Source organism: Malurus melanocephalus, unplaced genomic scaffold (genome assembly GCF_030028575.1).
Source record: "Malurus melanocephalus ecotype Western Australia unplaced genomic scaffold, MMel_1.1 scaffold_165, whole genome shotgun sequence".
In the NCBI taxonomy this organism is placed as follows: domain Eukaryota; kingdom Metazoa; phylum Chordata; class Aves; order Passeriformes; family Maluridae; genus Malurus; species Malurus melanocephalus.
In genome coordinates this window covers 1,278,878-1,306,875 of record NW_026623397.1, presented here as the reverse complement: position 1 = coordinate 1,306,875, position 27,998 = coordinate 1,278,878, and the positions used below count along the sequence as shown (strand labels likewise).

The 27,998-nt window shown below is 39.8% G+C and overlaps 1 protein-coding gene across 2 annotated transcripts in view; it reads left to right on the top strand.

Annotated features, from left to right (window-relative positions):
* Positions 1 to 27,998, top strand: part of BRSK2 (BR serine/threonine kinase 2) — a 300,274-nt gene that overhangs the window by 230,982 nt on the left and 41,294 nt on the right. For both annotated transcript variants that reach the window (XM_057372174.1, XM_057372175.1), the window contains exons 8-12: positions 2,375 to 2,521; positions 9,216 to 9,247; positions 14,657 to 14,821; positions 15,590 to 15,687; positions 20,728 to 20,878. In XM_057372174.1, coding sequence (XP_057228157.1) covers positions 2,375 to 2,521; positions 9,216 to 9,247; positions 14,657 to 14,821; positions 15,590 to 15,687; positions 20,728 to 20,878 — 593 coding nt within the window. The remainder of the gene's footprint in view (positions 1 to 2,374; positions 2,522 to 9,215; positions 9,248 to 14,656; positions 14,822 to 15,589; positions 15,688 to 20,727; positions 20,879 to 27,998) is intronic.

Genomic DNA, 27,998 nt, shown 5'->3' with positions numbered 1-27,998 from the left:
TTTAATTTGGTGCACATTGGGAATATATAACTGAGCCAGTAGTACAAAGTTTAAATTAGTTTCCATCTGGCTCAGTAATACTTTCAGTGTTCAAAATGTGGTATCTTGTAACTTACCCTTCTTTTGATCAGAGTTTCAGTTCTCTGTGGAATTTATTCTGAAATGCAGTGATATTATCACACTCCTAAACACAGAACAACTGGATGTCCAGCTGAAGGCAGATAGGTTTGGCATTTGTTATCAATCTCCATGATATAATGTAGGAAAATATAGTTTATGTTAATATAAGCATATACCACATGCAGATAAAATACTCTATATGAATATAGGTTTTATGTGCATGTTAAGCACTTTATATCTGTAATAGTTCAGCTGATCATCTATAATTATAAAAGTAACAAGCCTGGAGTAAAATTTTTATATTCTTGTACATTTATCAGTAAACCTAATCGCTTCACTTAATTTTTTTAAAGCAGCTGTATAGTGTAAAATAAGAAATAGGTTCTGCATGTTATTTTTGTTTAAAATGCTTCAATATTTTAGACAATTTTTGTATCAAAAAATATGCTGTTTCTTTTTTAATGGCTCAAATCAAAATACTTTCAAGTAATCTAAGTATGATGCTTTAATTCCCCTTAACCAATCTTACTCTTTTTTTCTTTTTAGTCATTGCAATTYACTGACATATTTAAAGTTTTAGTTTTTTATCTTGATGTTGCATGGGAAGACTTTTAACTGTCACACTAGATAGCACCTGGTCATCTCTTACTGAGCAGTTACTTTCATAGCTGATAAAACAGAACTGTATAATGAGCTCTTAATATAACTTTTTGAATKTGTAAGAACAGAAGAGAGAATGTGTCAAGATGGTTAGGATTTGTAGGAGCAGGCTTTTCATTTTCAGGGGGATTCTCTGTCAAGATTTGGTGTCTKTTGCTGCATCTTCATCTGTTCCTACACACACGAGCCTGAAAAATGATTGAAATCAGTCTATTATTGATGGARAGTGCAGAGCTTGCCAGTTAATTATGTCAGGACAAACCCTGCAAAAACTCTCAAGAAATAATAGCAGATGGTAGTAATAAAAGAGGTGTAGTTGTTACCTTCAGGAAATGCCATGCAGCATCCTTTCTGACTTCATCATGGCTTAAATTGCATTAGCCAAAGAAGTGAACTATCAGAATTGATTTTCCGTTAAGTCTGGAGTGGCTAGGAAAAATGCAGGTAACTCAGGAGGTTGGTTACAGRAGGCAGGGAGGCTCTGCCTTCAAGGTCACCTGAATGAAAAAACACCAGTAAGCAGTGCCCAGCCATGGTTGCCATCAGGTATGTCCATGCTGTACATGGAGCTGTTGGTGTCCCTAAACCATAGACATAGGATTGCTTATACAGATGCACTACTCGCTGTAGTAAGAGCAGTGCCAGTGCTGACAACTTGAARCTTCATTATCACAGCAGCTGACAGCTTGCAGCTTCCCACAAACCATCCTGGAAATCAAGAAAGCTCGGCACCTGCTAGAATTAGGCAGTGAAAGAAGGAAGTGAGAATATCTAGGAAGGTGCAGACTTGCTATAAATGGATATCAGCTTCAGTCGGTAGAGTTATCCTAAAGATTTCAACTTCTCTTTTTCCTTTTTGTCATTGCAGTAAGGATAGGTCTTTTACTGCTTTTTGTGGCAAGCTGATGATCTATTCAAAATGTAGTTTCAGGTAAAAAAACCTCAAGCCATTCATGTAAGTGAGCTACAGTAGGGAAGCAATAGGAACTGATGACCTGACCACAGCATGGGAACTGGATGGAGTATATTAAACAGGTAGAATGTCTGCTGCTTCCAAAGGCTGATGTTGGTTGGGGTTTCTTTCAGCTGTGTCATTTCAATGCTCCATCAGAAAGAGCATGTTCTTTACTGAAAGTCTCTCAAAGGCGGTTCACTTCCTTTTCAATGTCTGCAATAAATGTGTCTCAAGAAGATTAAAAATAAGGAGACGATAAACATTGCTGCTGTGAAAGTATGCCCAGGAGGAATACCAGCAGATCAAAAGCTTGAGCTGAATTTAAGTGAATCCATGCATCTTTGGTGAATTTGCCTGGAAAGGCAATTTCATATTTTGTATTTTATACTGGTAGTCATTTTCTAATTAAAGGTCTAGTAGAAAAAACARTGTCCTCAGTTTTGTTTCCTATGTTAGAGGAAATACATCAGCACTAAGAAATTATTTATTTTCAATGAACAARAAGTTTTTTTCACTCATTAGTGTWATTCACTATGAACTGACTTCCTCTTTTCCATTCTCTCAACATATTTATCCTGGCTTTCCTCCTTTGGCCCTCTCCAATTCACTCCCATTGACTGCKCTGTCCCATCCCTGCAGGGTGCCCTGCCTTTCGATGACGACAACTTGCGGCAACTGCTGGAGAAGGTGAAACGTGGAGTGTTCCACATGCCCCATTTTATCCCCCCTGACTGTCAGAACCTTTTGCGGGGGATGATTGAAGTGGATGCCTCGAAACGTCTCACGGTAAGGAGGCATTTGCTGCCGATGCTGTGAGCAAGGCTTCATTTCTTGCTTGTTGCAGCAGTGGTTCAGCAGCTGAGGTAACTTGGTGATTTACTAGCATTCCTGTGTGTTTCCTCCTCAGCAAAGGAGTGGAGTTGGTGGAGTCTTTGGGAAGAAGTTAGTTACCTTCTCTTTTGAGTCATGAGGACAGATTGCCTTTGAGTTTTTTCTGTAGCCTCATGATTCCCTTTCATATGTAATATATTGGGGCACTTAGAAGAAATCCCTCATAGCTCATCACAGAACTCTGGACCCATTCACACATTTTGAAGTCCACCTGAGCTGTCTGATCCAGCAGTTTGCTGGGGGCCTGATGTAAGTGTTTGAAGGTCTCAGGTGTTAGGACTGGTATTTGAAGCTTTGCCATTAAATAGAGTGTGATTTTCTTACATTTGGGACAGAAGTGTTGGCTTCTCACTTCCCACCATGCAAGCTGCATTGTATTCTATCCCTCATTTGCTCTGCATTACCCTCTGGCAGCTTCAGAACAAGTGTCTGCCAGTCTGCTCTTTCATCCTGTGCCTTGTGGTCCTGAGCACTGTTAGGCTCAGTGTTGAGCTCCTGGCATTCATCCCTGAGCCTGCACCTAGGATACATCCCATCACTATAACACAGACCCTGCAAGGGTGACGACTGTGTAATGACTGTATCCTTCATTAACACTGTGTTAATGTTTTAGGGCACTAAAAAACATAGGCAATTAAAATAATTTTGGAAACTAAGATTGCCTGCTTGTCAGTGGAGGCGTGTGCCTTTATGGGTACATTGCCCTTGTAAATCCTATTGTCAGGCCATGGTGACGATTTTATACAGATTTACTAAGCTCACAGATTCTGAGTGGGAGTATGTATAAAGAAATGTAAATTTAAAACTCCTCCTGGTTCTTCAGTCTGCTAAAATATTTATAAATAAACTTTCAGATCACTGGTTGGCCTCTCTGCTGAGATTGGTAACAACAGCATCAGTCTGTGCCAGCTGTGACAGTGTTTTTGAGATGCAGACACCTCCCTGTCAAGAAGTTAACTGAAACTCCTGTCACGRCTCTTTACAGTGTTACCTGACAGCTGGTTTTTCTTTCATTCATTACCARTCCAGGTCACACTCTATTTGGTGGCATAGGGGAGGAGTTCTTCATGCTATTACTAGTATCCCTACATTTGCAAACCCAGTAGCCATCACATTTGCAGTACATAAATAGCACTGATAGAAAAAAAATACTAGCCACTTTAGAAGGCCTTTTTTAAAACATGTTTTTTTAAATAACATTTTCACCAATATTTTCATTTAAGGAACACTGCAGAGATTAGGGCAATATCCCCAAACTTCAGASAGCTTTTCTTCATGGCCAAGAAAGTCACCAAGTCCCTCTCAAGCTTACCTTCCTTTCCATGATGTGAACATACCAGCTTCTCTGTTGGTTTGTTGTTTTTTTTTTCTCCAATATGTTAATGCCGATGGTCTGAGTTTATTAGGAAGCAGATCATCAAGTGTTAGATCCTTCTTCAGATTRTTCTGAGTTTCTTCACAGGGCAGACATAGATCCTGAATGTTTTGAGTTGTGCAATACAGCAGAGAATGTGCACGCATAGCAGAGAAAGCAGTTGAGGTAATTCAAGGTCTCAGAGTGATGCCCATCCCCCTCCTTTTCTTGATCAAAATTAACCTCTTACTTCCTTAGGGAGAAGAAAACCCCAGATCAGGTAGTTATTGGCAAGCACTAACCACTGAATTATGAATAAGAATTTGAAATAATACATATTAAAGAGCTGAGGGCTGGGAGGTAAAAAGGATAGCTCTTTGTTATTAGCTGCAGTCTTATTTTCATTATTTGAGGGTCTCTGAGTTGACTGTCCCTGCTGCTGTCACGCTCCTATGCTGTTAGTGTGCTGCTTGCTTTGATTGCCAGGCAGAAGGGAGCTCTTTGTTTACAGCACAAGAGCTGGGAATATAGAGTTCATTCCAAGGAGAGAGCTGAATTCTATTTTGGCTGTGTCCTGTGAAAAAGGGTATAAATATGGGTTTATTTGGAAGCCTCTATTCCTAGAAAATATCTCACTTGAATCAATTTTATATTTATACAAAGATGCGAGCAAAATTGTGGCTTGGGTGCAATAAGTACAGATGTAGCTGTTACCATTACTGATCATTTGCTCAATATCTCACTAGTGAATTCAGAAAAATATAGTGAAATGTAAGGTCRCTAGAATTTTTTTCTTTCATTTTTCACTTCCCCTCTCTGCTTTGTTCCTTTTTTTTTTATTTGTATCTCTTTTCCTCCAACTGCATTTCCCTCCCTGCAGTAATTGCCATTTCACAGCACACCCACACCTTCCCCAGTCCATCTGTTAAAATGATCAACAAAAACAGAACCAGCATTCACGTTTAAGCATTCATGTTTAACTATCATCAATTGCTTCAGTGTTAGAGCTTTAGAAGATTAGTAGAGGGGAGGGTACTCAGAATTATTGTTGCTGGGCCTTTCCAGCCTTAAGAAACAAGCATTACCTTTCTTAGTGTATGATTCATTTGTGGGAACAAGACTCCATTATGTCTCAATGGAATATTGTTCACACTCACCATGTGTTACATAGCCTCAAATAGGGTTAGTGGGACATCCTTGACCACTTTCAAACTGCAGAAGTCGATCCTARCTGCTGGTGATCATATTTCTGAACCACCCATACTTATGAAAGATGAAATCAAACAAGAAYGAGTACAAAGATGATCAGCATTTGAAAAAGTCTGCCTGAATATTATGGCCTAAAAGAGCTTCAGTTTATGTACACAGATGATGTYTAAGAAAGGTTGTACTGGTCGTCTGCATATTCATTAGAGGTAATTACTAGGGAGAGAAGGATTATTTAAGCTAAATTAAGATACTAAATATTCCTAAATATTCCTTGAATTACACATATTTTCAGAATCCCCTCTCTGCTCTCTGAGTTTGTTTTTCCTTGGGTGTGATGTATGCTAATGATGGRATACAGCATCTAAAGAATGTTACAAGAATGAAGAAGGAAAAACTCATTTGATTCTTTCTTCATTTTTGTAGGAGGTCTTGTGGTAAGGTCCCTATTACATCACTTAAATTTTCTGACTTTACAACCTGTAGAATGGAGTTAATTGTCCAGATATTATAGTTAGGCTTTAAGCTTTTGGCTTTCCATGGCCTGTTCATGCCCCATGCATGTTGGACAGTGATACTTGCCCTTGTCAAGGTCCCTGGAGGCTGCTGTAGTACGGCTGCTACTGCTGACACAGGTAGTGGTTTTACCAGTGCTGTTTGTACTGAAACCTGAACCCTGTGGCCAGGGGAAGCCTCTATCTTGACAGTACACAGTAAGTTTAAAGCTCAGACTAGGGGATCTTTTGGATGAGGCAATTCAGTTGAGGTGTGGGYGCACAGATGGGTTTGAGGCTGTTCCCTTTCTGGACAGGGAAGTTTGCAATTTGACATGAGTTCAAGCCCAGAAGCCCTCATCTATGTCTGCAGACTTTGAGAAAGTTTTTCTTCAGGTCAGAACTTTTTAGCTTGGCAACCGCTCTGCTGAGATCAGTGGTGAGGATGTAGACAGCACTGTCTTGTTTTCCATCTGCCTGTCTGTCTCCATCTGTTGTTCCCTGCCTTAGAATTCAGACGTAAGCTCTTTGTGGGAGGAGACCTCTTTTTCTGATGAGCTTGTGCAGCTCTGTATCACAATGGGTCTCTCGTCTGTGAGAGGGGCTCCTCAATGTTTCTTCAGTGTACATGTTTAATATTTGGAACTATTTTTACATAAAACCATGATAAAGGAATTCTMCCTCTCCTTCCATTACAGCATCTTAACGTGCAGAAATCTTTCTGACTGTGCATGTGCAGTGGATCTGAGCATGTTTTGTTGTTTCAGAGATGATGTCATGAGACAATTGCCTGCAGTGACTAGGAGACATTAGGAAGCAGCATTTTTACAACTTCCATAAAATGGTATTAAACTTGGCAAACTCATGTGCAAACAGCAAGAAAAACCCCTCWGGGAAGGGTTGTTAAATGCCTTCGTCACTTAAATGCATTTAAACATTGTGTTTAAATGAAGGCAGGAGTGAGATTAGCTCCCACTGTATCTGCCTCCCCTGCACTGCACAGTAAAAAGCGTACAGACTTCTCCTTGTCAAAACCAATCGCCCTCCCATAACCCTCCTGTCACTTTAATGCAGACAAAAAGCAACAAAGCATTAATTAATTACCTTTAAAACAGTAGTGAAGATGTTGGCAGCAGCAAGCACACTTGTAATAACATTTCAATGCAATTACATTTGWATCAGCATAGAAAATGGGTTTGTAGGATACTTTTCATATCTGGGATATCCCAGCATATTTCACAGCAACGGTTTTTATGTGATTGTGCATATGAACAGCAGCCATGAGAGCTGTCGTACACCTTCAAATGTGTATCAAGGTGCAGCAGGACTTCTCTTTCAGAAAAATGCTGTGTGTTCATTAGCTTGGAGGAGTTGATCAACAGGGATGGGCAGAAGGCATTTCTCACTGACATCTTCTCTGAAGGAGCCCGGAGGTTTTGTGACTAAGATATGAGCTGGTGAACCTMTTTTCTTTCCCCTCTCTAACTCAGAAAGTGAAGTGCTGTTGTCTGCTTTGCCATGGCATTTCTGCATAGCACAGGCACACAAGAGCACTGTGACCCATGGAGACAGAAAATACAGCAGGAGAAGCAAGCATGAAAGAGGCTTGGACATTGCATAGCTGTATCATCTGCATCTTGTCTGAAATCATTAGTCTCTCTAACCCTCCATGTGGTGTATGGGAAATAACGAGTGGTTTTACCAGCRTAGGCAGCACAGAACACCCCTTAGCAGATCCTCACTGAACTCCAGGCCTGCTAAGGAACAGTGCTAGAATCCTGCCCCATGGAAGCTGCATGAAACAGGCTCTTCTTATGTTCTGTGATTGTACCTCACCTTGCACAGRACCAGAAGGAAGAGGGCTGTGTCTCCAGCTGGTAGGGGGACTCCATAATCATATCTTTATCTCAGTGGGATGTGGTCATGTGTCAGGAATACTACACCTTTCTCTTAATAGTGCAGGGGTTAAAGGACTACCTAATGCAGGGGAGTTGTGTTGAAGGGGAGTTATTGTGGCAGGGCTGAGGCCAMAGCTGGAAGCTGTGCAAGTCTGCCTGGGCCAGTGGATGTGTGTGCTGGGGGCATTGGTGCTGGGCAGAAGTCATGTAGGTATGTAAGTGCCCAACTGCACCTCTTATTGCAGTGTTGCTACAGCCTGGGTTTTAAAGGAGGCTGTTTGTCTCCCACACTGTTCCCTGCAGCCTCCTGTCATGCTCTTCTAAGCTGTATTCCGTTGCTGCTTTGTTTTCAGGAAAAGCCCYGACTCACTTAAAAAATTATCTTATACAGAGCCAAACTCACCTCTTACTGGTTTCCCAGACACAGAGCTGTTGTTCCATTGCACAAAGGTCTCTGATTCCTTGCTCTTTGTGGGTCTGAAATTTTGTTATTTGCCTGTTCCTTTTTTTTCTTTAATTTTGTTTTCTCTGATTCTTATTATTCTGGAAGTGGAGTGTAATAAGCACAGGACAGCTGTTGCCATTCTTCCTGACCATTTTAATGGGCCTGTGATTTCCTCTCATATGAGTTTCAGTTCTCTCCTACCTTTCCCCTGCTTGTTGCACAAATGTGAGCCCATGAGCAGTGAGTGTRTGTTTTGTTTTGCATCTACAAAGGTGCTGCCTGGTGATGAATATGAAAAACATTGCCCACATTACAAATAATCCCTGGACATCTAAGAAAAGTTCTTTTCTGCTGTGATGATTAAAACAAAATGTATTAGGAAGGTTCTGCTGTAAGTATGTCATGTGAACCTTCTGTTCTCTCTGCTGTTAAGGGTTTCTCTTGGAAAAAGCATATTGCTTTCTTTTCCCATGCTTGTGGGAAAATATGTCATCATGACGTTTGCTTGGATCTGCCTTCCACAGGCAGAMAAGGCAACTTTCAGCTTTAATCAGTCCTTCATTGCATGGTGAAATTCTCATGTGGGAAACCGGAAAGAGAGAAGTAAAATAAATTTGCGGTCTGGTGTTCAGGTGCAGARTTAGTATTTACATAGAACATTATTCTACTTAGTCCTTAGATTTTAATGATAAATGTGAAGTGGATCGAGAATGTCCTGTATCCAGGAAGGTCACACTACAGATGCTCAAGTTATCATTTTTATTATCTTTTTGAGCCTATTTTCTTCTTTCTTCCTCTCTCTTTTCTCCAAAACAAAACTAGAAGTGCAATTTAAGCWTAAAGGATCAGTTATTATGTACATACAGAAAGGAGTTAGATTATAGAGGAAGGACTTGGGAAGAGAAAATCTTGAATTCCGAAAACACTTGTCTCTGAAGCCTTTCACTCAGTCTTTTCCTGTCTTTTCCTGGGATTTCCTCCTGACTGGTGCATTATGTCTGGAATTAACGTTTCATTTCCTGTGGGATGGGTTAGGAAGAGCAGATCTTTATGCAGCATAAAATTCCTGTTGTATGCACAGATCCATCTCTGAAATTTTGGACTTACTTGAATAAGCCTTAAATCAGGATGACTTGTAGAGTTACCTTTTCTATTTTACAGCACTAATTCTTTGTTTTCTTTTCCTTTACAGCTAGAACATATTCAGAAACACATATGGTATATGTAAGTAACATTTTTAAAAATTTTGCATGCATTCATTGTTGATTCTGATATTCTAGTGGTCTCTGAAGAGTGAGACTGGAGTTTGAAAGCATGTTTCACACAGGTGGAAAAGGGGGCAGAGAACAGAAAGACATCTAATTTATATTTTTTTATCCTTTGCTACTCATACAATTTTATTTGCATACACCAACCCAGAAACATGTTTTGTTCAATGGCTAACAACAGTAAGACATGAAGTAAGACATTCAGTCCAGCAACTTGCTGTGTTAAAGAGATACCTGCAGGTGATCAGCAAAAAAAACAGCCCAGCTAGCAGCCATATTTAGTTTGCTATACAAGTGCTAGARACAATCCCTTGTAATACCTTCTTGACAAGAAAGCTTTCATTTGTTCCTTCTTGGCATCTTGGCTTCTCTCTGAAGTAGAAACAAAAATGATTATATTGACAAATAAGCACCTGTGAGCAAGAGCTTTTCTGTCTCATAATCCACACTCCTTCATAGCAAGCTACGAGGCTTCTTCTGACCTTGTAACCTGTTGATGTGAGAGTACTTCTGTGACTTGATTAAAAGCAGCAGTCCTGACAGTGAAACAGGAGGTCTGTGAGGAAAGTACACACCTGTCTAGTGGTTTGGGTGTAAGGAAGATTAATGGCTTCTAMAAGTGGCCTTGCTCTTTGTGTAGCCTTAATAGTATTTAAAAAACCTAAGTAAATATTTTATACTATGATATCTTAATCAAACTAAGGAGAATACTGCACATAATGAACAAGGAAGTGATGCTTGGATACCTTTCTCAGGGTCTGCATTTCCCAGGTGAGTGATAAGGAAAGTCCTATCTTCAAAATCCTAGCATTGCTYTTGAGAAGTACTCGACTACAATATGGACTGATATATAAGCCTGTCACCATGAGAAAAAGCCACGTTCACATTCTCTTTATTTGTTTTGTTTTCTCTAATTCTGTCTTATGGGCAATGTTGCCCTCTGGATTTAAATAACTTCAGTAGGACYTGAAGAAGTTCAACAGCTGTTGAATAACTAAGAATAAAATCAGAACTAAGAAAAAAACTTAGTTCGCCTAAAATAATGGCAGCACTCTGCCCATGGCTTTTCCATGCTTTTTTCAGTTACCAGACATGACACCTTTTTAAACCAAAGAAGTACCAAAGTGTTGTTTGCTGCAGGTACTTCTTTTTTTTTTTTTTTTTTTTTAAACTCTCATGGATAAATATAGAAGCAATGGAGTGGGGAAATCTCTAACTGTAATCTCTAAAATCCCTCCTATAAGGTCTTACTAGCAATTCCAAAGCAAAAGTCGTTTACATCCCATTGGACAGATGATCCCTTCTGTTTCTTCATGGAGTGAAATCAGCTGACACTGTGCTTTTATCAGAACTAGAGTAGGAAGTAAAATGAAAAGTCATTGATTGATCACTTATGTTATTATTTTTACCCTCCTCAAGATTTTTGCCTGAAACTTTTCACTTGTTGAAGGACTGTTGTCCCAGGCTCACATACGCAATTGTGTAGGTGTCATTTCATGACTTTAGTCTATATTTAGAATTTGARGATTCTTTTTTTCTTTGGAGACATAAGCATTTGAACATTTTCATGTACTTCTCAGTGAAGGTCAGACTCTCTAATGAATGACACAGGCAACTCCATCTGAGTCTGTTTTCAGAAGTAGAAACTGAATTTTGCAAAAGCGARTCTCTAGACTCCCAGGGTAGTCAGTGCAGAAAGGCTCTTCCAGATGTCTCTTCAGATTGCCTAAAAAGAAGTTTCTGCTCAAAATAGCTTTTTTAATGAGTCTCTTTCTCATTTTCTCTATACTGGCCATGGATTGACCTCAGGAGGTTAACCTCCTGTGGCTAATTTTAGTCAGGGAATAACCTTGCCACCTCCAAAACTCAACTGCTTTCATCTGGAAATGTTTCACAACCTCTTTGCATTCATTTTGCCTGGAAATACTGATGCTGACAGAGAAGAAGGGGTTATAGTGTTTTATCCTATGGCTCTTTTGCTCACCTCTTTAATTTTTTTCTTTGTTTTGTCTACTGTTCTATGTAAAATCTTCATCCTTTGTCATATATAGGTTACTGACCTGAAAATTGTACTCAGAACATAGAAAGCGGTTTCACTTAATTCTTCAAATAAATATCAAGGCTACTGTAAAACTGAAGAAAATATTTAATTGTGGACTAAGGCAGGCAGAGAAAGAGGTCTCAAAAGTTGAAATCATGATTCAAGCCTAAAAAAGGAAAGAAGAAATCTAAGTGAAACCTTTCGTCAGCAGCCTCCAGTTTTTGCTCTCCCACCCAAATTAATTCAGTGAGGTTTCTCAAGTCTTTTTAATTGAAACCATTTATTTTTACCTCAAATGCAGGTTACCATAAACCAGAAATAAACAGCAGTTATTTTCATATTTTTAATAAAGTAAGTGTGCAAATAAAATTACTGTTATGGTAATACATACTCCTGTAACACTTGAGTTATTGCCTTAATTGTGAAGGTACCACACTTASTAAAACAAGAAAAATAATAAATGTACTGGTTCTTTTTCACTTTTCACTGATGCAAATGGGCATCTCRGTGAGATCCATGAGAGAATTTCATGGAGAGACTGAAAAGGCCCACCCTGATCAGGAACCACAGCCATCATATCCACCGATCCTCACAAAAGAGGGTGGATTTTAAAGCAGCAATTACATTCATGTGGGTCTTTAAAAATGTATATGTGATTTGCAGTAGTCACTGTGTGACATTGTTTGATGTCTGTGAGCTGCAATGCAACAAATTTGTCACTCTGCTAGACTGAGAATGGAACAGGCATTGCAGTCATGCCAATCACAGCCTAGACCCAGTGATTTTCGTTTCCTGAAGCACTGAATTGCACTGCCAAATGACAAGACATCTCTTTCCAGATTTTACTTGTACCTGATGGGGAGATGTGAAAATTCCTGACTGTATCTGAGGCTGACCAGGTGCAGGGTGTAAGGAAATGCCACCCTGGAGTGCATGGAGGGTGGCAAGCTGTGCTCTCTAGAAATGGCTCTGGTGCTGATTGATACAAAAGAAACTTATAAATTCTATTCAGACTACAGCAACTAGTAGGAAACCCAGTTTTCCTGGAAATTTTCAAAGACAATAATTCTTTTTAATCTCTTTAAATTACCTTAAGGGCTTCTGCTTGTAACATGAATGATTAATTAAGTCAATACTTTTCTGAAGTGAACTGTACATCATTAAAAAGCAAAACCACTCAGCTGCTGTTCAAAGGTCTATCCTGCAAGAATTTGTCTTAATGACAAGGTCATCAATGGCTTTAATAGTGCAAGGTTATGAACTGATCATTGSTTATTACATGCTGAGAGCTAGATCTTTATCCTAAGAAGTGTCAGTAGAGACCTCTTAGAAGGAATGTTTCTTTAGTTGAACAAGGATTTTTGAGTTAGGCCCTTAGATTCAGGACAACAGCCCTTAGATTCAGTGGCATTGCAGAAGACAGACATTCTGCAAGACTCAAAGGAGGCTTCAGAAACTGTGTTTTAGTGTTTTGACACAGAAGAATGAATCCCAAAGAGCAGATTCTCTATCTCATATGTTTATTTCCAGTCCCCTAAATTGAATAAAATTGATTGTCTGAGTGCTCCTTGCAAGAGAAGTAGGATCTGACCCATGTTGTCATGACCAATATAATAAATACCAGAATCACACTCCATGGCATGTATCCAGGTAGAGCTGAGCACATTTTTATTGCTTCAACAGAAGATAAATTTCCAAGGAGTTTTTTTGCAAGTGATGTCCCATTAAACAGTTAAGAGARGAGATGCCACTGCATTTCAACTTACTTAAAAATAAATTGCAAGTAGCACTCAGCAATCTCCTGTGATTGTCCCAGCATGTAACTGTCCTATCCTGGATCCACTGACTTAGTATTTCATTCTTACTTTTAAGGATATAATCTGCATTGGCTCTTTTTATGGTGCACTGACTCTCYTTTTGGTACACTGGCTGAGACCCTGAGCTCATATATATGATCCTACCTGAGCTGATTTATAACTTACACAAGAAAAATTAAGGATGGTTGAATTGGAAAACCTTTTTCTGTGTAGATACTTGGATAGCTTACATCTGATCAGGAACTTTTTAAGCTGTGCAAGTAACTTCATGAGTTGTGGCCACCTTATTTCTTCCAGCATCAAAAAGAAGGATCTCTAGTCCAAACACAGCCCCATAAACAGCAAATAGTGATACCTGATGCAGTTTAAATATTCCTGATTTCTGTTACCCATGCTGGGAGCCTGGATCCAACAGTCACACAYTTGTATCACATGAAGGAAAGGGAGGATATCACTGACAGAGCAGGGAAACTTCAACATTGCACAAAGCATCCATTGAGAAATAGCAGAGATTCAGAGATTCAGCCAGCTTTTCCAACCAAAACACCGGCACCACCACCAAACCGTCCTATCTCGGTGGGATAGTTTCCATGAATTGCTCACTGCCTACTAAAATAAAAACAAAGGATATTCAGGATGTCTGTGATATATATGATTAGTCAGTCATAAATACCCTGAYACCTTAACCTGTTTCTTACAGTCAGGGCCTTTAATTGCAATTAATAATCAATATTTCCTGAGCCTGGTGAATGGGATAAGACAATTATGCAGAAAGCCTGTGTTAACTACATTTGAAAGAGCAATATGTTCTACTGGTAATGGTGTGTTCGGAGGTCTGCCATTGACCTCAGGCGCTGCACTTGAGCCAAAATTTTCAAATTTGCATGTCTTAAGAGAAGCAGAGATTGTCATGTTTGGGCATGTAATTAAGCTGCCTGGTTTCCCCCTAAACTCTTTAGAGTGTATCAAGTAGGACCTGAGCACTGAGGTCTCTTAAGTCACATTGGAAGCATTAACAAAAGAAACTGCTGCAGTGCTGGTTGTAATCAGAATTGGTAAAAAATAGTGATGGTTTGTTCAGAGCTCCTTCTTCGAAAGAGAAGCTTGCACTTTCAAGCCTCATAGTCTGAGGTCTGGCCAGCTGATGAGACAACATCTTTAAAAACACGTAGTGTTTTATAAATGTTAGGCATTAGGATGCTGAACAGCTGCTTCTATTCCAAGGGCACTGGTAAGTGAAGTTCCTATCGCCTTTCTAACTGAACACAGGCATTTCTCATTRAAGACCCAAATACACAGCCTGCTGGTCAATCTTAACCTTCATGACAGTTTCTTATGAAAAGAATATCTATCTGCTTGGAAGCTCTGGTCTCACAGTGGGAATCTAGTAAGCTATTTCCATCTGTTGCTGCAGGCTGTGTTTCAGAGTATGGGTTCATTTGTGACTCATGTTTCTTTTCTCTCCTTTCCCTCCCCCTTTCTCTCTCTCATCTTCTTTCCTCTGCAGAGGGGGTAAGAATGAGCCAGAACCAGAGCAACCAATCCCTCGAAAGGTGCAGATTCGTTCTCTCCCTTCCTTGGAGGATATTGATCCAGACGTGTTAGATAGCATGCACTCGTTAGGCTGCTTCCGTGACCGAAATAAACTCTTACAGGACTTGTTGTCGGAAGAGTAAGCACTTGCTCAGTCTTCATAACAGTTTGGTGTCCTGGGGCTGGGATATTTATGAACCTGGGGAGAGGTAGAGAGATCTTTAACTGATGTCTCTCTCTCTGAGTGACTGGTAAGAACTTCTCACCTTTTGGCTGCTCATTTGCTTGTGAGGTGCTGGGAGCAAGCACTGAGCCTTTCTTAATCCATGGGTCAGAAGCTCACAGCCTGACCAGCMATGGAGGCATGGTGCAATTTCTTCCCTAGCTGCCATTAAGGTCACTTCATTAAAACATGAAGAGTTTTACACTATACAGTTCACATGGGAGGTATCATTTCTGCTATTTGTGTTAGATATGCCTTCGTTGGCAAATTTTTATGTATTTCAAGCCTATGGTTAAGAGCTGGTGTATCTCCTGAGATGTTAAGAGGGACACGTAGTAGAAAGAGCACTTAGAAGCTCAGGAGACCTGTCTGGCTGCTATTCTTGGTTTGGACTTCCTWGGGACACATTACCTTGACTGTTCTGTGCCTCTGTTCTGTGTATATAATATGGGAATCCTGTTTCCTTTCCTCTCTAGCTGCTAGTTGGAGACAGCAAGGGTCTCAAAAGCCTTGTGGGTTGTGTGTCTAGCTGTCATGTACATGACCTCTTCCAGCTTGTTTAGAATAACTGTAACTGTTTGTTTGATGAGAAGGGTTTGTCTGCATCATCATCTTTTCTTCTTTCCAAATGTAAATATTTCTTTTTTTTTTTTTTTTTAAATATTTCTTTTTTTTTTTTTCCAGAGAAAACCAAGAAAAAATGATTTATTTTCTTCTGCTTGACCGGAAGGAGAGGTATCCTAGTCATGAAGATGAGGATCTTCCCCCTAGAAATGAAATAGGTACTACAGATATGAACTCAGTCACCATGAACCCATCTGAACTGGTTCCTATTCACCTTTTTTTTTCTTTTTACATTTAATTTAAATCCAAACCCTAGCATCATTGTTACCTTCCCACTGAAATGGTATACACAGCAGTGGTGAGAATCCTCAGCCTGGGGCAGGCAGGTCTGTTCCGTGGTTTAGCTTGAAGGCTTCACTTTTCAAGACATGTCTGTCTCACAGTGCAGGAACATCCAAGTAGGGTTTGAATGAGATCTTAAAAAATGTGCTGTGAACCCACAAGCTGGTTCTATGCAGGTTTAGAAACAGTATAATCTAGTGGCAGAATTTTCTAGTAACAATGAACTAGTTTCTCTCCGTGCGGTGTTGCAGAGAAGCTGCTCATGGACTTCAGTTAGTAAGAAGCTGCATAGCTGCATCCTTCTGCAGTTATAGATGTACACATTCTCTTTTCTGTAAGTGAATACATACACTGCTGAAAATATGAATCATGTAACTTAGCTATTTGTAGTACATAAATCAAACTCACATGTTTTTAGACTTAGAAAGATTTCAAAAGCTTAAGGCGCAATAAGATTATATATCTTACAAAGCTCTTGTGATACCATTTTATTCYTAGTTATTCATTGGTATTTTAGGGTGCTGCTGATTACCACTAATCCAGACAACAGGAAAACTGCTTCCCAAGGAGCCAGCTATATAAGTGACTCTTGGCATGCAGTGACAAAAGTTTAATAAAGGATTAGTCACTTCTAGCAATGATCTGAAACAGAATTTGTCATAGAAGTGTGGTGTTTTTCAGGTATTCAGCACTTTGAAGACTAGAAGCAAAATGCCTTTTATTTTCACTGGAAAATCTGGAATCTCATAAGCTTTCAGGGCAGTGCTATATTGCACTGCATTTGTTAATGCTTCACTGAATTATAAACTTATCCAAGTTCCAGGCTCCAGGCCCTATGATTTTGCAGGGAAATCTCCTTTGTGAGAGAAGAGGTGAAAATTCTTAGTTAACACGGCAATTTTTAAACTTCTGCCTGGATGAATTTACAGAGAGCATGTTAGCAGGGATCCTGAAGATGGGTAGGTGTGCCAGCTGCAGGTCCTGTGGTCAAAAGCCCCTTGCTCAGTGCAGTTTGTCATCTAGCACTTTGCTAATCAGCTTTTGACTCAAACAGATTATMCTGCCATGTAAGGACAGCATCATCTTGTTTTAGAAATGCTTTTGTCTTAAGAAAAGAAACAAGGTGACTCTAGAATCTTCAATACCAACATRTAAGTGAATACACAGCTATGCCCTAAATTCATCATATATCTCTTCCACATGACAAAGTATTTTCATGGTTTGTACTGAAATACTATGCTCCACTCTTGTTATTTTTTTGTACAAGGAGTGAAAATGTTTTCTAGTGGGGAAACAGTGACTCTATGTGCCTTACCGGCATGTTTGAGCATTATTCTTTGAGTGTTTGTGTGTTGTATTTCCTCTTCCACAGGGSGTTTCCACGTCCTCTGTTCCCAGCGGTATTTCTGAGAACATGGGGCAAGGTTTAATTAGGAGCAGTCATGTGTCTGATGAATATCTCATCATTAGCCATTAGCAATGGCCTTGCACAAACAAAGAAAAGCAGAGAGAAAGTAACAGTTTAATAACAGCAGCTTGAAGAAACCATGTTCATGAGAGTAGTGCATTTTCTGAGCTCTTGCCAAAAAAAAAAAAGAAAAAAGCATCTGAGAGTATTTTGCTTTTTCCTTTTTGTTGGCATATTAAGTCTCAGAAAATAGGGATGCAGGTAGAAATAGGGCCAGCTACAGCTTGTCCTTTCTTCTGGTGTCCATTTTGTCTGTTTCAGCTCTATGACGTTTCTTCAAAGGGCCAAGGAAAGGCCACCTCCAATATCTTTCACATGCAGTTCCATTTTCTTTACTTGAAAACACAAGAATGAGAAAATTCTCAGTAAAATTATAGAATATCAACTAATATCTCCTTGAGAAAAAGGCTTTTGTGGGGTGAAGTTTCTTAATAAATCAGAGAACAAGAGGTTGGGCCAAAACAGAGATATATTATATATATAGATGCCTCATCCAAACTCAGAAGATGAACCTTTATTTCCCATGAGAAGGTAGACTTATAATTGCATCATTACCTGTATGATTCTATCTTCTTATGTTTAAAATGCTTAGGAATAACTTTGCTTTTCTTATAAAAGGAAAATCCATCTTTAATACTGTCAGAGRTCTACAACTTGATTTTTTTCTACCATGTCCACAGAGTTAAGAAGAAAAGGTCAAATATTGCAGTTTTTCCTATTTTTAATTCCTGTGCTTCTGCAAAATCTTTTACAGCTTTTGTATGACACCACTTTAGTCATTATGGCAGGATGGGTATGTATTTAACTATTTCTTTAGTATCTTTAGGCTTGACAGGGATGGTGCCCTGTCATTCCTTAATCAAACCCTTCTGAAAAGTATGTACAATACTTGCWACTCTCAGCCATGGATAGTGTAGGATTGTAGCCAATTTTAAATAGGCATCCAATGCCTTTATTAGAAGCTGTCACATTCATGCAAGCTTTGGATGTATTTTCTGTGCAACTTTTGTGAATTGCGCATCCTGAATTTATAGGTGTGTTTCACCAGCTGCTCTTTTTCCTTACTCTGTCTTTGATAGTTTAAAATATAGATTAGAAATCAGTATTTTCCAGCATCTTAAGCAGCAAAATAATATATATAATAATATATATAATAATATATATATTATATATATATATATATATATATAATATAAATATATATATAATAATATATAATATATAAAATAATCATTTAAGTTGTTGGCAATATCCTTCTCCTCTTCAATTGTTCTGTTGATTTCCTCATGATGCCTCTGGCTAATATCTTTCTCTCAAGTTTTCTCTTTCTGATGGCTGTACAAAACACTGTCATTCAAGTTTTTATCTAATTCCTCTTAAAATTTCTTCTTCACTGGCTTCTGAAATCCACCTTCTGTTTGGCCTGTCACTTTTGTAAATGTTACTTGGCTGGATTTCCATTTCTGTTTTGAACATGCGTGGATCAAATTGACTTTTAAAATACCTGTTCATAAAATATTTTTCTTGTCTTTTTTCATCCTTCTTGTTTAGCTTCTATTGTTTCAGCTTATTCATCTCCATTCTTTTGACATTTGATGCTTTCTTCACCTTCCTTCTTCYTCCTTTCTTTTAAACTTTTCCTTTTTGTCTGATGTCCTGTTGCAAAACTTGTATCAATTTTGTGTTACATATACCTGAACATCATTTCTATGCGTTACTCTGCTGTAGATATACTCCTGAACCAGCAGTTTTTCTGTAGCATGAATTCTTTCTCATATTTTGAACTTGCATGAAGAAGCAGAAGTTTGAAATATCTAAATCTTGTCCCAGCTTATTTTTGACCACTTACWCATATGCAGCTGAAGTCACACAGTATAAATGCTTTATTTGGTTTATCTCCCTTTGTTTTTCCATCAGCTTTATGCACTCTTTATTTTTCCTATCTGGAGGTCATTATCCCTACCACTTTCTGCTATCTTTTTACTGCTGGACAGAGTTTGAAATGGACTGAGATACAACTGCACTTTTTTTTCTAATTAATTTTTACCAGGAGCATTATTACTGCTAACACAAAGAATGCTTGGACTATACTGTAATGGGGTCAGTTGTTATCCCTTATCCATTTGCATTGAACCATCTTTGCTTATGCTCATTGTTTCAAGGATAAGCTGTGCCTAAAAGAGATCTTGTTCTAAAAAAACATTAAGTTAGAGAGAAGAAATGAGCACATGGTGGTTGTGAGGAGGGCAGGATAATAAAGACCAGGCAGTAGAGGTAGAGGTAGAATTGTCAAGTGGTATTTCTGGTTTTACAAAGRAATACTGGCAGAAGAAGCCTTAGAAACTGGACACTGTGAGCTTCTTTCTAACTGCAGGGGTGAAGGATACCTTCTTTGACAAGTGGTCACTCTCCTCTAAAATTAAAAATGTATCTATAGAGGCAGGGAACCGAAATAGTCCAACCAAAGAAAATAAAATCCTTCTGTATTTTTTTCTGCCTTACTCCTTTATACTGTTTTGATGCCATGAGATGTGTTAGCAATAAAAACATTTCAGCAGGTGTGCATTTGGTTTCCCACTTCACCATGGAGGTCTGTATGGTTTGGCAAGTCRCTTTCTGCAATGCATTTTGCTATCTGAAGACTTTTTTCAGAACAATTTAAGTGCTCCTCAGAACCTCACTGAATGTTTGCAAACGTCTTCAGGAATGAATTGCCTTTAAATCTCTCATCCTTATACCCCAGTTTTCACTCTGCAAAGCTAAAATCGCACTTTGATACCTCATAGAATTGTTACACAATAAAAAACATAAAGGATTTCATTTACTATAGTAGTAAAAGCTGCATGGTGTGGCTCTCATTGAAGATTCATCTCAGGTAGACAAACATGTTTAATTTGTAATGGTGAAATAGGAAAAGTATGAATCAGTGGGAAAAACCTGAAATCTAATCTTAACGATGCAGAAAAAGGGTTTGTTTTCAGAGCAGAATGCAATTCGGAGTTTCRAGTGTACTCATGTCCCTGTGTCACATTTAATCTAGCTGGCAGGGACAGGGAAGGCAAGCTCTAGCAACCTGAGTACATACACAGGGTCCCTAGATGGCTTAYGCTCTGCCTAACAGCTTGTGCTATAGCCCATGCTGTCATCTTGTATCATCTTGTTATTACTGTTATCAGCCTTGTAAGCTAATTTCTGCAAGCTATGGTATAGTTGTACCTTTATTTTACAGTGCTCATAATACCTTCAGGGCAGTTGCAGGGCTCCTTCTCTCTGTAGATGGATTGCAAATTTGGAAGAAGGGAGAGACTGCAAATGTTCTCCTCCATCATGAAGAGATCCGTCTCTGTGAGGGGAAGTGTGAGAGTGAGATTGTTGAGAGAGGATTTAACCAGCCTGTGTGAGGTAAGTCACAACTGAATTCAGCTGACAGTGTTTTCTTTCCATAAAGATCCCCCCAGGAAGCGTGTGGACTCCCCAATGCTGAACAGGCATGGGAAGCGGCGGCCGGAGAGGAAGTCGATGGAGGTTCTCAGTGTGACAGATGGCGGATCCCCAGTTCCTGCTCGCAGAGCTATTGAAATGGCACAACATGGACAGAGGTGGGTCTCTGCTTCACCCAGGAGTCCTGCCTGCCTGGGCCTGCTCCCCCCGTTTRTGGTACACACACAAAGGAGCTGTGGAGCTTTTCTGTTTGCACCAGCACCCATTACAACTTCCAATCACATTTGCAACATGATGTGGCAGCCAGCAGTGCTTGTGCACACAGGACCAGAAGTCCTGCCGGGGGCTTAAGGGTTCTGTTGGCTTGCAGCTATTMCTCAGGAAACTGCCATGTCCTCTGGGCAAAACTCATCTCACCTCTTTTTAATTGTTGAGGACATGGGCATGCAGTCTAAGCTTGCAATACAGGCTGACTGGGCAGTGGGGACACATGAGGGCTTTGGGAGGTCTCAAATACATGTATCCTGTGAAACAGGATAAATTACCCTCTGCTTGTACTCTGTCTCCAGASCCTACAACAGGAATCTAAGTGACTATCTTGGATTAGGTTCCTAGCTTCTGGGCACCTGGAGTTAAATGAGATGAGCACCATGCTCCATCTCATTAAAATAACTTGAATCTGAAAAGCCCTGTCCAGGCATCTGTAGATGCCTCCAAAATGTATTGTCAGAGCCAGCATGCTGACCCACATAAATCACCACATGCTTGTAAAGTGATGGAATATGTGTAATTTGCCTCTTTTCTATCAAAGAAAGTGTTATTCTTGTGGAGAAACAGCAGAGGAAAATGGTGTCTCCTCAAGGCAAGTTCTGGGAGAGTAAGTGAACTGTGGAAATTCACTTGTGTGAACTATGGAAGTTGCTTCCTCAGTCCCTGTGACTAGCCTGAGGGGAGCACATGCATTTGGTTTCACACTTGCATAAATCAATCAATATGAAAGAACACTTTCCCTATATGGATGATGATGATGATGCTGTGACTTCTGTTTTAGCTTTGACATATTTTATTTGTTCAGCTCTTAAGATCTGTTCAAAAAAAGCCTGCTGTGCCCAGAAGCTCCCTTTGCTGACTGAGAACTGGGTGAAGAACATGAAATAATTTCATAGATATTGCAGAGGCCCCTAGCATTGCTGGAAACTTTTCTGGCGATTGTTACAGTTCTATTTGCACTGAAGAAAAGAGTGGTGATTTCCAGAATCTGCTAGGACTTACTTCAGACTGGATGTGTGGCCTTGAGACTGCCATAAAGTCTCTTTGTCCTAGTGTAGGTTGGAAATCTGCCAACTTTGTCCTAGTGTAGGTTGTCTCAATAATGTGATTTCTTTTGGTGTGAGGTCTGGCAGTAGGAAGTATTCAGGACAAGGTGTGTTCAGTGTTTCTCACAGACCTCAAAAGGGTAAGGATGAAGACAACATTGACTCCTTGTTTCACCTGCAGTGTTTACTCTKCTGTCTGGGATATGAGGGTCCCAGAGCCAGGCAGAGGCAAATCACTTTCTCCCACCCCAAGGCTCCTTTACAGGGAGTGTCCAACTGGACAGAAAAATCAGGATGTGTTAAATTGATCACGGTGTTTTCTGGGAGCTGAAACCTTTTCTTCCTGCTCTGAACTTCGACTCTGGATTCAGAAGCCTGAAGAGGCAAAGCTGTGTCTTGCTATCCAAAATATTTCTTTTGCTTTTAAATGTCTCACTCAATTCTGCCCCTGAGGAAACAGTTGAAGTCAAAAGGTCTRGGATGAGTTCAGAGCAAAGATATATCCAGGCTGCATATCAGTAAAGAAGGGCTTTGGCTTAAGGAGGAAGCAAAGCCTGCAGGCACAAAAGAGATATGGGACAATGCATACCACAAGTCAGGAGTGGACATAAAAGTGTGATTAAGGGTGGAGAAAGGGATGTAATAACACCATGATTGATGATGATGGGCATGGTAGTGCTTGTTTTCGAAGGGGTTAAAGGGAAGATGTTATTTTACTCCACGTGTGAGCTTCCATAATTCATCCCATCCACATCCAGAGATGACAGCAGCACATTTTGTGTTGCTGGCAGCACAGTCGTTTATAACACGAACTGGCTTCATTAACGAACCCCACTGCATGGGGAGTGTCGGGGGACGATGCATTGCTGATGGGGCACCATCTGTCAGAACAGTCAGTAACAAAGTGACAAGTGCCTTCCACCAAGAATGGGGATTTTTAATGGCTAGTTGCATATTATATTCCATGAAATGACCTGCTGACAGGGGATTTTACAGCAGWAGGGTTTAGATCCCCAAGGCGGATGCTTTTTTAAGAATGACATTTTCTTTGGTATCAAGAGATGACTGTTCAGTGCTTTTACCCTACAATACCAGGAAGATGGACCATGGAAACAGGTCTCCTGTTTAGACACAGATGACTTGGGTAAACATTTGGAGACACAGTGCCATTGCTTCTCTCTTCAGCTGGCAAACATACACTGCTAACCAATGGGCAAAACACGTGCAAGTGTCTTGTGATTTATTCCTACTGCCCTCTTTCGCAGTAGTAAACAGATGTTTGCTTGCATAAAGAGGATTTATGTTAGAACCTCAGGTTTATGTGTCTTATCATGAACTGTGCTTTTCGGGGGGGGGGGGGCCTGAAAGTGTCTGGTCTTGGCTTGTTTAGGGCATATCTTTCCACTGAAATTTGAAAGTTGGCAGCCTCCAACCCTACAGGCTAAGAAAGTATTAAGTGAAAAACATAGTCCTTGAGTGACTTGGTTTTGAATAATGACAAGGGAAACTTGGCACAAAGGCTGCTTGTGTAGCTTACAGGCACCTTGAAATGCTTGTACCAGCCTTTCCAAGTATTCTCCAGTGGATCTTTGTAAATGGCAAAGTTGGTATGCACAAACTCTAGCCACTCTGAAACTGGTAACTTAGGTTTTTTAATTCTTGGGTTTTTCCGTGCTAGTTGTCAACTAAACGGGTTCATGATTATATCTTAATTATTTCTGCTGTTCTGGTACCCCCACCTCTCAGACTATCTGGTATTTCATTGAAATGTCAAAAGAAAAAAAGCAGGTTCTGAGCTTAGTTTAACATCAGCTAATTTGTCCCTTGTGCTAAAATCACACAGACTAGGAAGAATTCCATGGGAGCTTGAATCCGGTGGGGATATGCCAGAAATTTTCAGTAGCTTTGCTGTGAGAGTCCAAAAATCATTCTAAAATGGGCTTCATTAACTATTCATTTTCTTCTAGTTTTTGAAGTGGAGAGTTTGCATGAGAGATCAGCTAACATTAGGAAGCAGTATTCTGTGAAACAGTGAAGCATATTACCAGTGAAATATATCACAGAGAGCTGCCCTTTTAGCAAAGCACAGGGAATTTCACTTCTGTGCTGCACTGATTCAGACCCAAGATGAAAAAGAAGGGCATTTCTCTATACACTGAGTATAGGAAAGAGCGTTGGGAGTTGAAGTGGTAATGGACCCTACAAATTAGAATATAAAATGGATTACTGTTCCTCTAAGAGGCTCTGTGGTCTGATTTTAACCTTTTCCAAGAGTGTGCTTAGTGCTGAGGTCTTCTAGAAAAGTCATGAGTAATGAATACTTTGCCTTCAGGCATGTTCTGTTTTCCCTGGACAGTGTGACGAAGTAGATGGTACCTGGGTTTTAAATTGGATAAAGGAGAGCAAGGTTTACAAGTGTGCATGGGGGAAGTCATCTTAGGCTTTGGAAGTCAGGGGAAGATAATGAACTTGAGCACTGTGTGGGCATGAGCCATGACTGTAAAGTAAAAGAAAGGTTTTTCAGAGCTTTGCTTAAGAAGGGGAGGATGGGTTGGGGGGACTGGGTGACCAGCATTGCTACAGGTGACTCTCTTTTATAAAAATGTCCACACTAGTAACTGTGTTTTCTCGCTTTGTTCCTGCCATAGTAAAACAATGTTCAGTAAAAGCCTGGATATCTCTGAAGCCAATCCCAAATTCAACAAAGAAGAAAGGTATAAACACTGACAATATGTTCCTCTCCTCTACCTCACTGCTGAGACCTTAAAGATGCAGTACTTACCTTCTCTGTGTGGGGACAGAGCTGTTCCCTCTTTTCTCTTTAGAGAGAAACAAAGAGGGTGGGATATTTACAGCTCCACGCTATGCATGTTTTTGTACAGTGCCATTTGTTTGAGGCTATCCCCAATGCAGCCTGGGACTGTACCAATGATTTCCCCACAAAATTTCATCCTACTTCTGATACAGTTCTGCCATCAGTAAAAGTTCCATCCAGGGTAGAAGATGTATTTGCTAAGACTTCTTTGGGAAGAATTGGAATATAAAATGTTAAAAAAGCCCAGAATGTTCCACTCTCAGCAACAGAAATAGAACACAACTGAGTCAGTGACAARAGTGGCAGGAAACTTGGGAAATTCAGTCTGATAGAGCAAAATATTAATGATCTCTGGTAAGAGACAAGGCCTTGAGACTGCCTAGAGGACACAAGAGGAAAATGTGATTAAAAATAGCGTTTTTGGAGAAGGATTCTAATCTAGCACAGTGACAGATGCTGAAGAATAACAAAAAGGGTAACTCCCAACTATCAACAGAGGCACAATGGAAGACAGGCAGGCCATCATATTTACAGTGTTTAAGTGGACTTATATGGGTCCATGAACACAAAAAAAAAGAAAGTTTAAACTTTTGGAAGGTTCCTAGTGTAGGTGTTGTTTCTAAAATTTTGATCTCAGAGGAAGAGAATTTTTCTCTGTGTTGAAAACTGGCATCCCAGTGGATAACTCTTCATCAAAATGTAATCCTTACACAGTTTGGACAAACACTTAGCTTACCCAAAGATTTACGATTGTGGCATGTGATTCAAAAAGGGAGAAGCAATGGCTTCCTTAAAGGAACCAATGGACTTGGCAGACCATTCTTATTTCCATTTCCCCTTTTTGTAGAAATGTTTCTGTACAAAGATTATTGTGGCCTCTAAGCCTCAGGAGATTTGCAGGATGTGTGAGGGACTGTTTTGGCCCTTTGCAGTCTGAGACAATCTTTTGTGGGCAGTGTTTCAAGTCCTGAACCTGCCACAGTGAGGAACATCGTGCATCTGCAGGAGACATTGTGCCTTGTGCGGTGTGTAAAGCACCCTCTTTAAGATGCCAAAATACCAACAAGCATTGGATTGGACCTAAAATGTTAGCAACCTCTTAGTTCCACATGAAGAAGTGGTGGTTATACAGCTTTTAGTGGCTGGGCTTTCCTGGACTGTTAGCATAGACATGGAAATTCCTGTTCCTTTCTCTATATGTAAGTTCTGCTCTTGAACATGTGGCCCTTCTTGCATTTAAAGTTAGTCTGAAGTAAATCCAAAGATGAGCTTTTCATTGTAATTAGAAATCAGGTCCAGTGAAAGAGATGCAGAAATTTTATCTGTGACAGGAGAGGAGTCTTTCAGTGGATGTTTCGAGCACCATTCCTTGTCCCTCTGTCCTTGTCTGGCAGCTGCTACAGCTGTGGTAGGAGCAGAGGAGATGACACTTCAGTATCTTCTGTGGGAATTTCTTAAATCCACATAGGCATTTTGTGTTCCCTCTCAAAGGTGGTATTTTTCAGACAGCAGGAGGAGAAGATTAGAGCACTGCAGGATCACACACAGTCCTGCTCATTCAAAGACCAGGCTGAATTTTTGAGGATCACATTTGCTGTGATCGTACCTTGCTCCCACTTCTAAGAGTTCAAATGAGGATCTCAGTGGTGGGAACGTGAAAGAATGAAAGGAAGGGATAGACAGCAAAGAGAAACCCAGCAAAATGGGGTCAGATAATCAGGGTGGCCATTRATTTTTTGGCCAGTGTTTAATTGTCCAATTTTATGAAACCTTTTTTAAAGGAATACTGCATCTTTAAGGGTCCCTTCCCTCTAGATGCACATGGTTGTCTTAGTAGCTGAGGCCACTGTCCCTTTCTTTTTCTTTTTCTTTCTGACTTTCTTTCACCCCCTCTTTCAGTGCTTCTCTTCTTCTGTATCTGGGTTGCTGCAGCTCCCTAGTTCACTTGCTTGGGTATTACAGGGAATGCACATGTCTGCGCTTCTGGGTCTATTGTGTCCTGGGATTGTTCATTTTTTTAAACCTCATTTCCCTTTTTCTTTACCCTATTGTCAATTTGCTTTCCATTCTCTTTGTTAACCTCTTCAGTGCCTTCCCTGTTGGGAAAATGACTTGAAAGAAACATTATTGGATCTTCTTGCACCCATTCTATTTACATTTTATTATTCTGCATGTGTGAATATGGGTGTATTTTCTGTATAAATATACACACAGGTTCCAATATATACAATGGGTGTCAATTTGCTCTTCTCAGTTACATCACTGTAGATAGATTGGTACAGGTACAATTGAGGACAGTATTTGTTCCTAAATGTATATGTACATTTGTATATCTATGAATTAGATCTTACCCAAATTTGCACTCCAGGCTGAAATAGATGGAGTGTCACTCAAACACATGAAAAAGAACTTACTGTAATGCTTCTTTCCACTTCTCTGTCAGTGCATAGCACAACAGCATTTTCATCCTATTCTGACTGCGTTTTCATTTTAACTGTTCTCAAAACTGCCTTGGTGGCTCAGCCCAGCACTTGCAATGTTGATGTAACTGGAGGCATGGCTAGCTGCACTGAGSAGTAAACTGTGAAATCTACTGGGCATTTATTAAATTTGGCATTTCTGTCTTGTGGAGAATGGATTTTCCTCACCCAGCCAGAGGTAGCTCTGGCAGCTTGGGAGCCTCTTATTGAAAATGGAGAAAATGAGAGAGGCTTTGCATCCAACTTGAAAATAATTTGGCTTAATAACACCAAACTGGTTTTTTTTTTTTACTTCTAATCTAATCTTTGTTAATGTGAAAAGGTGGTAACACTTTCCTGAGTTTGCTTACCTGCACCCCTGAAAACTTAATAACCTGACTATTCTATTTGCATTTTGAATGCTTTGGTTAGTAGATAAAAATTAAGAATACTGAAGTTTTCAATTGTCACTAGCCTTCAAAGTCAACRTGCCAGAGATTCAGTCTGCTTTTAGAACTGCTTTTTCAAATGCTTTTCAGCACAGCATTTATTTATTCTCCATTCACATTTGAAAGATTTSCTTTGCAACTTACAAGACCCAGAGACTGAATTTATTTTAAATGAAAAATGAGATCCTGGAGCACAAGATGGCATCCACAGAGATAAGTGCTGGGTTGCTGAGCTGGTA